This window comes from Apis dorsata, unplaced genomic scaffold, assembly GCF_000469605.1.
Source record: "Apis dorsata unplaced genomic scaffold, Apis dorsata 1.3 scaffold_353, whole genome shotgun sequence".
NCBI lineage: Eukaryota > Metazoa > Arthropoda > Insecta > Hymenoptera > Apidae > Apis > Apis dorsata.
This window is the reverse complement of record NW_006263619.1, coordinates 619757-638299: the sequence shown is the minus strand read 5'-3', so window position 1 is coordinate 638299 and position 18543 is coordinate 619757. Positions and strand designations below refer to the sequence as shown.

Below are 18543 nucleotides of genomic sequence, written 5' to 3'. Positions count from 1 at the left end.
CCAAAAAAAAAAAAAAAAAAAATAAATGTATATTTCAAAATTCTATAACGTATCAATCTCTCTCTCTCTCTCTCTCTCTCTCTCTCAGAGAGACGAGTTATTTTTACATTCGTTACAAATGTCAATATCGGACGCACGTCCGATAAAATGCTCTCGCAAACATGTTCTCACCGCCGTGCAATAACAAATTTAAAAGATTTCCAATTTATTGAATCTGTTTCAATTAAATATAAATCCCGAAACATCGTGTCCATCCACCTACAACGCGAGATAATTGTTTCACGCCGGGCATAACTTATTGGCGCAATTTAAATAAAATTCGACGGGACGATGGCCACGATGATAAAACACGAATATTTTCACCTGCGCGTCACCGTCAATTGATACCGTGTAATTAAATTAAAATTGAAAAATATGAGGCGATATGAAGCGATCGGTGGCGTCGCGACTCGTCGTCCATACCAACGGCCTGACCGGGTCAATTCAAGCGTCGATGATCATGGGAAGGAGGGGGGAGAGGGGATGCGTACCATTTATTGCAAATCGATCGCACTTACTCGTTCCCTTTGACATCCTCGCACATTCGCCCGTTCATGACAAACAATACCTCACAACAACGATTAATTACATGTTGCCAGTGGCAGCGTATAAATCACACAATCAATTTTCATCGAGTGGTGTGTTGCGCTTACGGTGTGAACATTCTCATGATCCAACTTGCCAATCGTCGAACGATTATCTTCGCTTAACCCCTCGTCGCTTTTCCATCGAAAGAGATGTTGATGACAACGGAGAGGAGATATGGAGAGGATATGGAATTTATTAATTTGATAACGTTGATATTCGATTTTTTTATATTGATTGTGGTTGATGGAGTTTTTTCAATATCATACAGTTTATCAGAATATCGACTTTGGATAAAAATTTTTACATCGTAGGTTTTTTGTTGTGTATTGTGATTTGTAATTAGATTAATTTTTGAAGCTGATTCGAGTCAGCTTGAAATTTGATTTTTGAATGAAACGAAATGCATTTTTACAATAATAATTAGTACACTATAATTAAAAAATTTGACTTTGTGCTTATTAATAGTCGGTCATATTTTGTTTGTAATTAATATTATATTGATAATTAAAAAGTTCGTAACAAAAATTTCCTTTCTCAATTTTCGCCTTTTCACTTCATTAATTTATTTTTATTTTCCGTTTATTTGAATAATTAGAAGTTTTATTTTTTTATCAATTTAAATTTTCTTTAAAGAATATTCATCATACACTTGTGCACAATTGCCATAGGTGGTTGGAAAGGCACTATATCTAATTAGATTATGAGGTTGGATAGTGAATTAAAATTGAACGAGGGCAATTTTTATTATTAATCCTTTTATTTTCTCAGTTTCATAATTCTAATTTAATATAATTATCGTATATAATTCTATAATTACAGTAGTCTTCTTGAAATTGCATTAAAGATGCAATTATAATAGTAAATTTAATTTTAATATTTTAGTATTCTTATAATAGTAAATATAAAATTCAAATTGCATTTTTTATCATTATTTATTAACGGTAAAATTTAAAGAAAATTACATATTCAACGAAAAATAATAACATAAATATAATCGAAGAAATTATATAAGAGATATTTAGATAAAAAATAGCTAATATCGGTCTATGATTGGATGAAAATTTAATATCAGTACCAACAAAATTAAAAAATAAAAATTCCAAGTATAATTCTGACAAATATTTTAAAATCGCATAAAAATAATAGAAATATCATTTTTAATTTTTCTAATTGATCTAATTGTATTTTTAAGAAAATCTTCAAAGTTGTTAATATTAAACCAATCTATAAATCATGCATAAATGCAACATTGTTAAAGTCGCGTTTATATTAACTGTACAAGCAAATTCAGCTTCAAGTTGATCAAAATCAACTGCGCAAGCTAAATTTTAGTCAGATAAAACAAACTTAAACTTGTATGTTGATCAATGTAAATCCAGCTTAGGGAGCAATTAAAAAAAAAACGCCAGAATTTTTATTCTTAATCTTCATCGAAAAAAGATATTTCGAAATCGTGCTCGAATAAAAGAAACTACAAAAACTACAAAAAGTATTTGTACTTGTTTTATTCCTTTTTTTATCAGATTTTACATTTCATTTATCGCAATTCATCAAGTTTCTGTAATTAAATGAAACAACGAAATTTAATAATACACTTGGATCGAATTAATTGATACATAAATATTATAATAAATGCAATATTTATTATAATACGTTCAAATATTATTTACAGTATACACTCGAAATTAAAAGCTGAAGCTACATCTAGCCAATACAACAATGTAACTTAAAACGATCCGCAATGTAATCCAAAAGTAATCTAACATTCCAATTCCATTTTTTTTTTTTTTTACAAATGGAAAGAATGGAAAGAAATAATACTTTCCATCGAAGCAAGCAAGCAAGAGTGGCTAGTTTCGCTCGGAGGTTAACTACTCGTAAGAAATCTTGATGCAAGATTTTTCATCGTCGTGCCCGTACGCACGAATCGAGCGTGTAATTTCACATCGTAAGTGGAAAACATAACACCGCCAACTATTGTTTCATGCGTTCGAAGAATTACTTCGGATTGGTAGAAAAACGGATTGAGCGGAATTGCGGATGAAATGTTTCGCTCGAAAATAAGTGGGATTCGATCGGCGATGGGCGATCGACGTGCAGTCACGCATCGATGCATGGCTGTACATACTATTTCACACCATCGCGCATCTCTCATCGATTCGACAATTCTGCTGCCGGCCACGGCTACGCATAAATTCATCCCGGCTCACTGATAATTTTAATAATGTTACCGTTTGTGAAATACGAGTCGTACCCAACCCTATGCTATTCCCTTCATTCCCTTCGTTCGTTTGTTTGTTTCGCACGGTTGCAGCCGCACATCATCCCTTAGGCCTCGCTATACGATACAATGTATGCGTAACGGGCAATGGGTTCACGTGAATGCGGTGGAAAAAATATCAACGTAATGAGACTTCGAAATGAGAGAATAATTTTTCCGGCCGGGAAAATGATTTTAGTTACTTGAGCAAGAGAATAAACGACAGAACTCAGTTATACCTTCATTTACGTTTCCTCTTTGCTTTCACTTAATAAGATGTGCGTACGTAATGTACTCGTTACTTGATGGTAATTTAAACAGTTGGTTTGCTTTCGAGCATGTGTGTGTTTTATAAGATATTACGGTTTTCAGGTATCAGGTACCAATTCTTGCACGATAATTTATTGATTAATGATATCTGATTCTGAACGCGATATTTAATGTATAATATTATTAATTATCGTGTAATACGTTATATTTAATTTATCTGTGATGTGATATGGTAACGTGTAAATGATATGACTGAATTAAAAAATAAATTCAAAATATTATTATATATTTTATTATATTTTTACTTAAAATAATATAAAAATTATTAAAAAATTATATTAATAATAGTATAATCATAGATATTCAATTTTTAGATGTTTCTTGTTTACATGAAACATATAGATTATTCATATATAGATTATTCATATAATTTAATATAATTTCTTAGAAATTTGCTAGGATGAATAGGATTTTTACTTTATTTAATAACACGTATTACTTTATTATATGTTCTATTATTTATATTTATTTGAAAATAATAATTAACGTAAATATGCTTGCAAACATTAAGTACAATATAAATTATTGTAGAAAATATAAATTTTCTATAATAAACATAGAAATGAATTTTTAAACAGGTTCTATTTATTTACTTTCTTATAAGATGTTTATCTGATGATAGTATGTAAGAAATGAGTTTTAGACAATTGTTTTTTATTATTGTTACAAAGATAAGTTATCAATTTGGATGGGCATACAAAATCAGTTTTTATTGTATAAATGAAAAATCATATATTCTTGTATTAATACAATGAAAGAATAGAAGATTCATATAGAATTAATTTAATTTCAATGGTAGAATTAATTAAGCAACTTATTTATTGGTTTAATATATTAGAATTGTAGAATCAATCCAGAGAATTGTTCCCAGATTTCGTTAGATTAATTAAACTGTCTAAAAGAACACAGCTTACACCCGGAAGCTTCGAAGAGTTTCAACTAATCAGGATTTCTTCCAGATCAGCCGGTCGTAGCAACGGTACATTTTGCTTGGTCACCAATGTTTGTGAATGCTTTTAGCAAATTAGAATGCGACTGACGAAAATTTAACGTTCTATCGATCGTATCAGAATGAAATCTATGCGTCTGAATCCCTTAAAAATGTCGATTTAACTTCTTCTTGTTTAAATTCTAAATTAAATAAAAAGATCGGTCGACCACTATCAATTTATATTGAATTTAGAGATTATTTTTTAAATGTTTCTAATTATTTATATTTTTTTAAATAATTTACATAATGATTTCAAATATATCTTAGTTATTTCAACGACAAAGATATTTCCTTTTGAAAGGTTTATAAAATAATTCTTGCTCTTTTCTAATAGAACAGAAGAATATTCAAATATTTTTAATTTTTGTTTATATCGAATTAAAAAAAAATTTTTTTTAATAAAATATTCTTTGTAGAATTTTTACATAATTATTACATAATTATTTATGGATAATTATCCATAAATATATGTACATTTAATGAATGTATATTTCATGATCGTTATATTAATATCATGGACCAGATTTAAAATTATTATTCTTATAATTCCCTCGATTATTTTATAAAAAGGAATATCAAACATGTAATAATAATGAGATATATCCCATTTTTTCGAATCCAGTACGAAATCTTTAACAAAATAATTAATTTGTTCATTACGCAAAGATTACAATGAAAATTATGCACATACATATGTGCATAATTCATGGCACGAAAAATAGGGAATACATTTAATTAAAGTTAAAATACATGGTACCACCAATGTGTATAGTTTGTTAAATATAATTATATAATAAAGTAGGGCATGAATGGTAACAAACTTTCATGGTTTGGCGAATTTGGAGAAATATAATTTGAGAGACTCACTTCCGTTTCCTCGGTTCTCAACGATTGCACGTCAGGTGCGAATGTAAAACGTGATTCGCACAAAGTCGCCTTCCAACTTTTAATAAGTAAGAAATTCTAAAGGTGTTCCTAGCTCGAAATAACTCGACGACAATTCTCTGAGTAGCGTCCAGTGGATTACTGTTGTGAAACCGCCTTATTTTAACGAATTTTAACGAAGCAACTAGTTATTCGCGTTTAAAAAAGATTCAATTTTTTAATTTACACGAATCTTTACATATTTTAATAACGAAGCAACCAGTTATTCGTAAACAAAAAATTCTTAATTAAAAGTAACGAAATACGTATCATTAATTTATAAATATAACAAAAACATGATAAATATAAAATAATCAAAAAGAAAAAAAGAAATTTAATTGATATTATTTTTTAATCATCAGTTACATACGAATAAAGTATAGTACTATTTAATGTAATATTTAATTTGCAAATACGAATAGAAAATTATAATGAATACTTACGAGAACTTTGTTACCCAATTCTCCAAAAGCACTTGTAGGTGGCATTTCTTTAGGAATGTATCGAAAAAATTCAAAACGTTTGTAGTACCATTTCACTGTGTACAAAGTATCTGATTCTAGATCGTATCCGCAACTCATATTGACGGTGGTGCCATCTGCTACGGCCAATGGAATATCGATGGATACATTCTTAAGTCCTCGCACTCCTGGAAATAAAACAGAGAAAATATAATTTTCATGCTAGAATTTCTATTAATACATTGCTAGATATATTTCCAAATGATTTGATAGGAGAATAGAACTATAAAAAGAAATAATGAAAATAACTTGGAATTTTCTTGGAATTTTTTTATAATTTCGACGGATAAGGTAAAGAATTGACAATTCTCGTGTCAATGATCCTGCATTTATTTGATTTCAAGAATATTTATTCTTAAAACAACAAATTTGTTTTTTTAATTTTAAAAATTTTTTAAATAATTTTCATTACTAATAAAAAATCATGAGTTTCAGAAAGTGGAACATATAATAAAAAAAATGAATTTTTTTCTATTTGCGAATATTGAATTGAAATTTATAAACGAGTTACATATTTTACCTTTTTAATCGGATTTATTTAAAATTTTCGTTTTCATTTTTTATAAAATTGATTATGAATATAAGTTAATTTTCAAAATTTCAAAAAATTTTAATTCAATTATTACATTCCTAAATTGTGCATGATGTAAGCATTAGATATTATTTAAAAATTTGATTCAATTAAAATAATTATTGTTAACGTTTCAAACGAATATCTCGGACAGATAAAAAGAAATCACGTAGCATAAATCGCAAACATATCTTTCCCAAGATTTACTAAGTTGGGTGACAAGCATTTATCCTGTAATAACTTAAACAGACAAGTACTTACAAAACTTTCTACGTAAGCTTAGCAACGTCAGCGTCAGTGTTAGTCACCCGTGGGATTACGTTCCCAAGAAAAGAATTGCGTGAAAAGGCAGGGAAAACTTTCGACACTGGCGTCGACTTTTAAATATCACCCTGGGGAACTATGCGGTTTATTCTTTTCTAAATATAACGATATGCGCTTTTTAACTTTTTTTGCCTAATGTTTGTTTTATCCGAATCTCTTCGTTGTGTTACAAATTGTAATCACGGATAACCTCATTTTCGTGAAAGTTTCGAACTTAATTTATTTTTAACCGTACGAATTAAAATTAACGTTTATCTGAAATGATGACTTTCACGAGAAACATTATTATTCGTTGTGATTTAATGTTGTGCGAGTAGGTAAAATAAATTAAAATAAAATAATTTTATTTCAGATTAATGCAAATAAGTATAAATAAAGGAAATGCGACAGCAAGAAATTTGTGATTCTTCTTTTAAAAAATAATATATTAAATAATTATTATGTAAAATTATATTCATAAATAGTTTTTGTGTCTTCTATTAATACAGTGTTTTTTTTTAAATTAAATAAATAAAGTTATAAAATTATGCTGTTTGAAATATTATTCTTATATTAAATATTATTTCATATCGAAAAGATATTTACAGAGATTTAATAAAAGCATGTTAGTCTATATAAATAATCATAATCTCTTTATTATATATATAATCTCTTTTGATAAATAAAGAAATGATAAAATCATTTTATTGTTATTTAAAAAAAATCAAAGTATTATTGAAATTACTGTTACTTCAAACAAACCGATAAATAATTAAATGAATCAAATTTCGTGATACAGAAAATGTATATGAACTTATATAAAAGTACTTCAAGTGATCATTTTTCTATTTCAATTTCAAATAACTCACATCTACGAAAAAATGTTACGTAATAATTTTCTTGTAATAATAATAATACAAATATAAAATATATATATGTATTCGCGATTAAACGAAACGGATATGCGATGTCATTGTCTATGGCAATGTTTGTACACTGGTGATAAGACGATGTGTCATATTCCTAGCCCCAGTTATCGCCAACGAGTTGAAAAGTTTGTCCGTTTCGTCGACATTTCGGCTTAAAAAGAGAGAGAGAGAGAGGGAAAGAGAAAGAGAAAAAAAAATCTGTCGCAAGTTAAACGTCTAGCTCGTGGATTTGCGAGATCAGCACGCGATGTACGTGAGTGGCATTTGCTATACTGGACTAACGCAGCTTCATCATTAATTAAGCGTTTTTCACGGAAACACGAAACTTGTTAATTATTCATGACACAACACACGGCCTGTTGTATCTTTAATATAATTAATTACTAATTGATCTAATTATATACTATATTAGCATGATGTACGTTTCTCTTTTTTTTATTCTTCTATGGTTCTTGTGTTCGTGATCCTTCAATACACAAAAAGCATACGAAATATTTAATACGACTCCATTATTGGAGAAATAAATGATTTAAAAATATTTATTATCGTCAAACAGAAACGCATTCAATATAATATTCAGATACTATGGGGAGGGATTATTGTTTTATCTCATAAATATTTGAATCTTCGTTTTAAATTTAATTTTATTAGAATTTTATAGAATATTGAGTAAGTGTATATCATAAAATATCAAGCATGTATTATTAGGAATAATCAAATTTGAAAAAAATTAAAAAAAAAATATATATTAAAACGTAATGATATGTAAAGAGAAACCAAGTACCGTTAAAAAAGAAAATATTGTTAAATATGCATTGACCATTAGGTTTGCTTATGATTGACTTGCTAATGTATAGAAAACAGCCACGTTGCGGTTTAATGAGATGAAATTATGGATAGAAACGGAACATCATTCAACCTGGCCATTTCCTTATCATTATATCCTTCACCACTTCAACACTTGATACGTCGTATGCTATTCCTGACAAAACAGTATGTTGATTTCATTCTATAGTTATCCAGCAATTACACGTATCCACATATAAATTATTGTGTATACAGCGTGTTTCAGAAATAGATAATCAAAAATTTTATCCTATTCTCTTTTTCAATATTTCCAAAAATTCTCTTTTTTTCAAGTATAATTTACATATTCAATTCTTTTTATTTTACATTTCCAAAATATCCTATTGATAGTCCAATACACTTTTTTTAACAAAAAAAAAAAATTTATTTTCCGCAGTCCAAGGTTTATTTAAAACTTTTATGCTTTCCAAATTATAAGATCCTTTTTTAAGCCCTATTTTACAAATTTGCATATTTGACCATCAATCATCAAAGTAATTGACATATATACTCTACATTGCTTTCCATAAATCATTTCATTCGAATAATCAAACGTTAAATTTTATCATATCCGCCATAAAGCGTTTGGAACGTAATTAGATAGCCTGGTAACTGGTACACAGAATCGTGGATATAGCGTGAATTCCTCGCCAATCAGTTGTTTGAGCGGGGGACTGGGCAGAAGGGATAGGCACTCGACAAATCATTTCAAGGAGATTTAAATACCTGTTCCCTCGCTAATCACCTCGCTAATCTTTAATTACTGGGCCCCAGCCTCCATACCCGATCGTTATTCGCGTCACGCTGCCTCTCTTGGTACACGCACCTTCCGTTTTTAGAAGATGAGACCTTCCCATAAATAACAGTACCCATCGAGACAATGGCGTTGCATAAACTCGCTACCTATACATCACACCTCCCCCCCCCTCCCGGTTTCCCTTAAATTATCGCTCGAATAATAGGGCGAGCTAGATCCCAAAATCGTTTTCCTTCACGGCCACTTTGCCCCGTTCTTCGTCAAATTGCGCAGCAAAACGTTAAACACAGACCATTGGGATTAAATACACTACTGTTCTGTTATTTGGGTCTCTCGAGTCCCTCGTAAAGTTCGTGCTTTTATAATTACGGTATCGCTTTATGGGCGATCGATTTTTGTACGTGATTACAAATCTCTCCTAAGGAAGTGAGAGGGGAAAAAAAAATTCATGCTGCTCGATATAATAGCTCTGCATCATCGATTTTTAATTACCGTCGATTTACGAATCGATCGCGTGCAATCTATGATTTTTATAATTGGAGTGATTGATTGAATTTGTATCGCGAAGAATGATGATTTTTTGTTCGATTGTAGGATGGATATTTGTATATTTCTTCATCGAAAGTGAACGATAAGAATAAGAGATATTCTTTAGAAAGATTAAACTGAATATAAATAAATGTTTAATATTTACTTAGTGTAGTTATGAATTTGTAATTCATTTGTGTAGAATGAATGTATGTGAAGGATTCAAGCATTTCTTTATTCCTCAAATTTTTAATTGGTAAATTAATTAACTACTTAGTTTAATATTGATTTATCATATTAAAAAATGACAGAATAAGGAGATTTTTTGAAATGTTAGAAATCTCATAAATCTTTAAAAATAAACATGTTGATTTAAAAATTTAATGAAAATAATTTGACTATAATCAAATTAGTCAGAAGCCAATAGTTTTTTTGTTCAAAAAGTAATCATGATTTCATATTTTGAAGTAATATGTTTCAAAAAATGGAGTCAATCATTTTGGCATCTGAGAAATTCGATACAATTTTTATTTGTATTTTATTGTTCAATAGAATTTTAATTAAAGGAAATATTTCATTTATACGGCTTTTCATAAAAACTTTTATATTGTAAAAGTTTATATTATATGTATATTTAGATAGCATGGAATACTATTAGTCTCTTATCAATTTCATTAACGTACATTTCCATGAAAATATCACAACAAGGAAGTTTATATAAAATAATTCTCAAGCAGAGAAAAATCTCTGTACAGATCTCTGGGAATTGTTCTCATTCATAAACGTGGGTGTGTCAGTTCTATACTTATATTAGTTCGCTATAATTAGCGAATGTATCAGATCTCGCAAAAGAAATCAAGTGCCATAGCAGATTAATGAGTTTCTATTATACAGATTCTTCATTCAGATAGTTAATTTATACCGAATCGCATAATTGGCGTACAGTTATTCGCGGAAATTTTTCATCATCCATTATTATTAACTTTATCAACAATACCTAAAGTCTCTTCGACATTGTTCAATTTCTGACTTTATTTATTTTTTTATAATAAATATTCTATTCTTGGAATAGAAATTATTAAATAAAATAACGAAGATCTAACTGGATTCTAAATCTTCTTAAAGAAAGATTCCTGATTTAATATGTGACTTAAAAAGTTTTCTTGCACGTAATTGACATACCAATTTTATATATGGAATATAAATCGTTAACAATATTTCAAATAACAATGATTCGATAGATTTAAATACCCTTTGAGATCTCTGAATTCAATTTTTAATTTCAGAAATTATAGCTCGTAATAAAAATATAATATTGATAGCAAATACGTCAAATAACGAATTGAACTAGATTTGAAAATCCTGAAAAGATTTCTGAATTAAAAAATTTCCTACCAATAAAAATTCCAATATTGGAATATAAATCAAATAACGTTTTAGTTGAATTTAAAAATCTTTTGAGAGCAAGATATCTGTGATTCAATTTTCGATTTCATCGTGATTATCCTAGAATACAAATCGATATCAAATGTATCAAGTAACATGTATAAGTATAAAGAATCAAGTATATGTATAAAGAATTAAATTTGAGATTCTCTTGAAGGGAAGATAAACATTTAATTTTTTACATAAAGCAAATAAGATATCTTATTATCGTAAAGATTAATGCATCCAAACGTATATAAAATCATGATAAATTGCCTTTAAACGTATCGTTCTATTCCGGATGAAGATGTTCCGCGATTTTAAATACCTCAATCAGAAATTAATTACATATATATTTTATTTAGGGAGCTTATAGCGAGTATCTCTTCTAAAAAGTCTTCCAAGCATTATGCATATCCTTGGCAAGATCCCCTACGGCCCGCAAAGACGGAAAAGCCAAAGGCGTAAAGAGCTTGTACTTTGAAATGAGATCCCTTTCTTTCTTCAGAACTCAACTAAATGAAACCCCATCTCTGATACACAGCCGGTTGCCGAGCCTTTTATTGTTTTCTAAAAGACGGGAGAAAGAGACCAAGTGGAAAAAGTCTTTGAAAATATTTGTTATAAAGAAAATATCATACCGAATGGTCTATATAAATCTGTTGGAAGATCAAAAGAACGGGGAGGAGACACGGATAACAATATTTGATGACGGTCATTTCTTCAAATGTATGAATATTGTATATTTTTCGGCTCTGATGATTGTTTTCAACGTTTCGAATATTAGGCCAAGTAGTGACGATAATTGAAGGTGGACAATATTTGAGAAATAATAATATTCAATAGTGGTCAATGGATAAATCTCAAGATGAATTAAAATTAACAATAATTGAAAACAACAACATTGGATAATTTTTTTTTAAATTTATGAATATTGGATACAATATTCATGTACGTTTTAGGAAGATAGTTTTAAATGTTTTTAATTAATTAGAATATTAATAATGTGAATAGATTATTCTGAAATGAAGAATTCGCGGTATTTCGATGGTAAAATTTAATATAACGTATAATAAGATATAGTGATTAATTAGATTAATAATTTATTTTAATAATAGTTTTATGTGATTGCAATTTTCCACACAATTAAAAATAATTAATTTAAAACTAATTAAAGCTCCATTAAATATGTTACTTTTTATCTCGAAATTAACCAAATGGTTAATACTTATTATTTAATTGAAATAAAATATATTAGAATAGCTTTAAATATTTCGAGAATTATATAGAAATCACTTTTGAATAATAATTTAATTTTATCTGTATTCGTTATAGCTCGTTATAGCTATGAGATATTACGATAATTGATTCATTAAACTCTCTTCTATAAAGAGATATTATATGATTTTAAGTTCGTATAATTAGATCCTTTCATTTTAAATTTACATTTTATTTTATACATAAATTTATTTAAAGTTTGATGAAATAATATAATAAATTCTCAAGTTAAAATTTCGATCATATACAAATAACTAAATATTTCAAGAAAATTCAATTTCAATTTAATCATTTTTTAGTCTTTCTTACGTATGTTTTCAAACTGAATATTTTTTTATAATTCGATACCAACATTTTCCATTCCTATAATTTTTCTGTTTTTCTGTATCAAATTTTTTTTTCAATAACAGATTTTATAAAAATTCGAGCAAATTTAACGATCCAAACGAAAAATTTCCATTGCAGATTTTTTTTTTATTTTACTCGTATAATATTCGATACTTAAAATCAGGATTGTCAAATTCAGTGAATAATTCTTCCAATATTAGTTTTCATAGATTATTTCATAGGTATTTCAATAATTTATTAAATATTTTAAGATTTTTTCAAATAAAAAATAATATGTAAGTATGCATTTTAATAGTTTGCAAAATTATTTAAATTATTTGCAAAAGTTAGATCAGTATTTTTTAATCAATTTTCATCATCAATTCTAATCATACATATCAAATTCAGATGTAGAGAGAGAATTTTATTAAAATTTTAGGAATACACATATATTATTATTTATAAAATATTGCTTTTAATATTAATTGAATTAAAATTATTCTTTTTTATTATTAAATATTTCTTCCTTTCGAAATAACAAATTATAACAAGCATCAAAATGTATTATCACTTCAAATAAAAATTTTCTTCTTAAAAATCACAATATACCGCACAATATATAAATCTTATCTAATTTTATCTTGTCATTAGATTCAAAAATCAAATAAAATCCTATCATATAACGATAATCAAAAAATTATCAAAATCGAAAAATAAATTTAAATTCCGATCGAACAAAAAAAATCATACAAAAACGACAGATCAACTTTAACCTTCAATAATGGAAGGGCAGCCGATATTAACCCATGGAAAAACTAGACATTAATTCTAACGATTGGTATCGATTCGGCCGAGAAAGTATCTGTACCAGACGATCTTTTAATCCAACAGATGGAAGTGTTACGATCGACTGCTATCCGCTACGTATCCGGCCGTATTTAATTTCCAATGGAAATCGAGAAATCTATCCGGTGGGGGGGAGGGTTGGCTCGGTTAATATTGCAAGATTCAGAAGCGGTCGTTGAATCTTTAAAGTTTTCGAGTCCGTGCAGGGCGATGGCCAGTAATCGGACGTTGAAAAAGGATTCCACCAGGTCTCTCGAAATGGAACTTGAACTTTTATATGATGCTCGTAAAAAAGTTTTATAATAAAATGTATATCTGAACGCGCGCATATATGTATAAGGGATATAGTATGGATAAGTATTCTGATGTCGTTTAGTTGTTTATGAGTATTTTTCGAACTGTCTCTATTTTCTGGATCATTTCGTATGATAGTTTGACATACTACTTTTTGTTTGATAGATTAATGTAGCGCATTACAAATGTCATATATCAGTATTATTTTCTTTTCACTGTTTCATTTCTATTTGATCTTTCTATTAGATCGTGTTTTATTTTATAATTTTTTCGATTTTTTTTTAATAAATAAAATGGATTATAAAAATCCAATTTGTTTTTTTAAAAAATTAAATTTTTAAGATCATCTTGAATTTTTTTTATAACGTTATAATTTTTTTTTGTTTATTATTTAATTTTGTTTATTATTTTTTTGTTTATTATTAAATAGATATTGAGATGAATTTATTATAAATATGTACACAGGTTTAATATCTAATATTAAATCTTTTTATTATATTCGTGAAAGTTTATGTTATTAATTATGATTGTGCAAAAATATATTTAAATAAAAGAGCTTAACATTGATCTAAAAATATATAAATCTGAAAAAGATAAAAAGAGGGTAAATTACACGTATATTAAATAAAAAGTGAATTTAAATTATTTAATACAATATGTATGTAATTAATAACAAATTAATTCGATATTATCGGTTAGTCAAATAATTTAGAATGAAATGATAATATGCGATAGAATAACAATAAAATAATATTAAATAATTTAAATAGTAGAATATATCGGATTAAATAATAAAATGAGTAAGATATAAGTCATTTTTCATTCATCATTTCAATGTGAATTTTTGTATTCATATCTCTAATAATAACATATTTCTAATTCGATTTTCCTCTCTATTTTCGTGGCAAGTGTATGAAAATGTTCTAAAAATGTTTTAAAAAATTTAATATTAATTTCAAGCAAATTTAATACACGTTCATTAAATACGAAATTCCAAACAACGCGGAAAAACTTTTGGAAAGTTTTCCATATTATCGACATTTTTGAGTTCAAAAACTATCGATAATTTCATGAATTTTCTCTAATTCTTCATAAAATTTAAACACAGTTATTAGATATAGTTAAAAATTCAAAACACACATCGTAGAAATATTTTAAAAGTAATAAAATGATACAGAATTAAATAGGATAATATTGAATAAAAATTTTAAAAAAATGAATCTGTAATTTAAAATGACATTTTAAATATTTATAAATATTTTATTCAATTTATATATTGTTTTAGTGTTTGTATCTAAATTATATTTTACCTTAAAAATTATTGAAAAGAATATTTAAAATTTTAATATTTTAAATTTTAAATATTTTTGCACGGTTTTTAAAGAATAATTTCGAGTTGCATCAAGTTAATTTCAATCTCAAGTTAATTTCATATTTTAATTTTATATTTTATAATATAAATTTTTGAATACTTCTTTAGCTCGGATTTTTATATTTATTAAAATTGTTTGTTCATACAATTAATGAATTTCTTCAAATACATTTACACAAAATACTAGTTTCGTGAAAAGAATATTTACTTCGTAAAGAAATTAAACGTAGCTTTGTTTATTAAAGCGTTTCTGAATATACATTTTAATACCCATCTCGTAATAGTGATGTCTTATTAAACGAGATTGCATACGCTAATTGTACAGATTTATTTTCGCGCTGTAGATGCATGCTTTCAGATAGTAATTTAATCTCTATCACGCTATTGTTCTTCTAACTTCAAAGAGGAAGTTTACTGTTTTAAAGTAGAAGTTACGTGTTAATAACTTGTTATAACATTTTTATCAAAATAATATGTTTCCGTATTACGTAAAAATTTCTAAACAAAAATATAAAAACATAATAATTTCTAATTGATAATATAGCATACATGAAAAATTAAGTTCATCTCAAAACTTTTAGTTTATAATAAAATACACATTCGATATGATTTTTATTAGTTTTAAAATATTACGTTTTCAACAAATATTCCCTTTTTAATTTGAATTTTTTAAAACAAAATTTCGACTTGCTTTCTATGCTTGACTTTTTTTTCAAGCATTTTTTCGTTTCAAAGTAATAAACTCAAAGATAGTAGTCAATATTATATCGCACAGTCGCATAAAAACGATAATATTTCTATAAAGTTAAATATTAATTATATTGGGAGTAAGAATTTTTCAAAAAGTTTATCAGTTAATGATTTCAATGATTATATATGGTAATAAAAAGAATTTAGTGAATATGAATCAAAAAAATATTTCGTTTCAATTAAAGCGAATGTTTCATCGTTTCTTCTTCTGGTTATAAAAAATTTTCTATAACATATTCTTTTTCCATTTCTGCACATGTTTAATTTCTCATTATCAAAAAATTACGTTCTCTTATAAAAATCTACAAAAGATTTCAATTTCATTTCGCATTTTTTAACATAATTCCATACCATATTTTCAATAAATTTCCAAAAAAAGAAATTCAGAAATTCGAGACGATCATTAAGAGTCCAAGAAAAGAAGCAAATAACTTGAATAATCGAAATGAAAAATAATTTACAACTTTGAAGATAATCAATATACTTAAAAGTTATACCATCTTTTATCACCATATATATATCGACTTACACTTACATAGAAATATAATTCGATTATTAAAACGATCCTCGTTTCGAAAACTATTATTCCCCTTTTTTCGTCACACTAAGAAACAATACGTATTCGAAACAAATATACCGCAGATAGGAAATGCACCACAATAGAGTTCCCAATTCCTTGTTGTCTTCTCTGGTATCAACTTCCCCGCGTACCCATCATTCTCCGCCTCTAGATTCAGCTGAAACCCTATTCTGAGCGAGCTTAACTTCGGAAGTATGTGCTGCGTGTTTGTACACGGTTGTGATTTACTCTCGGGTTATGTACCTTCCATGACTGGTTGCCATGAAAACGTGAAGGAGTGGAAATGCCAAGAAGAAGGCGCACGATGAAATTTGTCCGTTTTCACTGTGTAGCGTGTGAGATAGTATAGTAAATTCGTCGATATATCAGTGGTGGTCTCGTTGAATTGCTTTCGAAGCTTTCAGTAACGCGCTTGCCTTACGGCATCGTAATCCTTGGGGAAGTTCATGCTGGTCACATTGTGCTGATACGGCTGGATCCTCAAAATTAGTGAGATTTCGGAAATTTCTGATTTCTCGCCGATCCTATTTTTAAAGTTTAATCGAATATGAACTGCTACTTTATTTTTAAGTTAAATAACTTTATTTTAACTGTTTGAATGTTAGTGGAAATGTGTTTGTAAGTTTTTTAAATAGGTATTTTAACTATGTGGCGTGAGAATTATAGTTTTAGTATTATTTAGTAAGCTGTCATTTATAGAATATTTTGAGAAATTATGTTTAAGGTAATATTTAAGAAAAGAATAGTTTTTTTTGTATATCTTTATATTCTTAGTAATATTGTTTGATGTTGAATTGAAAATGAAATTCGATCGTGATCATTTTCTTATAAATAAAAAGATCTTACTTTTGTTCAAAATTAATTTTTTCTAGATTTATGTAATTACTTGGATATATATTTTTCCATAGATTGAAATGTGAAGGGGATAAAACTATTTCGTTTTGCTGCAAGCTTAAATAGTTTGTAAATTAAAAAATAACCTTTAATCGACATTTTATATATCAATTTTTGCATTTTAGAATCAATCTTTTGAAAATATCCCACACTTAACTCTATTCATGTATATTTATTTTGTATTTTCAATTAATTTCTATGGAAAATGACATTCAATATAAAATCCATACTCCAAACGAATTTTCGATCATAATAGATGTAAATTAGTTTCTATACCTTTCACAATTATAATCAATTTATGCATGCAATGCAAAATAGTATTTATATTTCTACCTATATTTCATTGTTAATAAAATTTAATTAAAGTGTGTCATACCATTCTTTGTTCTTCTCATTGTTTTCACAAATATTATTTTATCATTTCTTTTTTTCTGATTCTATCGAAATGATATAAAATCCTCCACTTTAATCATTTCTCTCGATTTTTCGTTCGTGAAAAAAGATCGGCTGACAGTTAAATCTCGTAAATACAATTGAATTATTAGCATAATGTCAATGTGTCTTTAGCAATATGATGTTTGACAAATAATATAAAATATTATCTACAATTTGAAAATATCTTCAATATGTAGGAATTAAATTTTTTTTTAATCATTTTACGTAAATAAACAATTATTACAATAATAAATATAATAATTCATATTATATAAATATTATTAATTAATATAAATTTACTTTTTTTTATCACAATGCCATAAGCGATTCAAATTAAGAAAAAAATAACACTTCATAATTGAGATCTTAGAAAATATGATGAAATTACGCGTATCGATCGAGAAAAAGTTGAAGAAATAAAATGTTAATGTTGAACGTTAATGTGTTAAAAGCAGGAAAGTCTGGTTCAACAACCATGGAAGGTGGGAATAGTCGTAGAAAACATGAGAATATGAGTTCATTGTTGACTACGAACATTGTAGGCTTGTAAGAGGATTGCACCTTATCCCCTCCAACCCTATTAGTATAATATACAGCTATTGTTGCTGCACTCGCTTCCTTATAACATCGTGTACGCATCAACGAGAATGTATATATTTCTCTTTATTACATTCTTTGTAAAATTGTTGCATCGAAACCGATCCTACGATTGTTTCAACTGGCTATATTTTATTTCACACGATCAATGTGTGATC

General features: G+C 27.3%; 1 protein-coding gene across 1 annotated transcript in view; it reads right to left on the bottom strand.

Annotated features, from left to right (window-relative positions):
- Positions 1–11746, bottom strand: part of LOC102671418 — a 19875-nt gene extending 8129 nt beyond the window's left edge. Inside the window, exons 1-2 of the mRNA XM_031511823.1 lie at positions 11681–11746; positions 5576–5782 (exon numbers count right to left, since the gene is read on the bottom strand). Of these exons, the coding sequence (XP_031367683.1) occupies positions 5576–5782; positions 11681–11731 (258 nt within the window). The 5' untranslated portion in view covers positions 11732–11746. The remainder of the gene's footprint in view (positions 1–5575; positions 5783–11680) is intronic.
- Positions 11747–18543: the final 6797 nt, after the last annotated feature.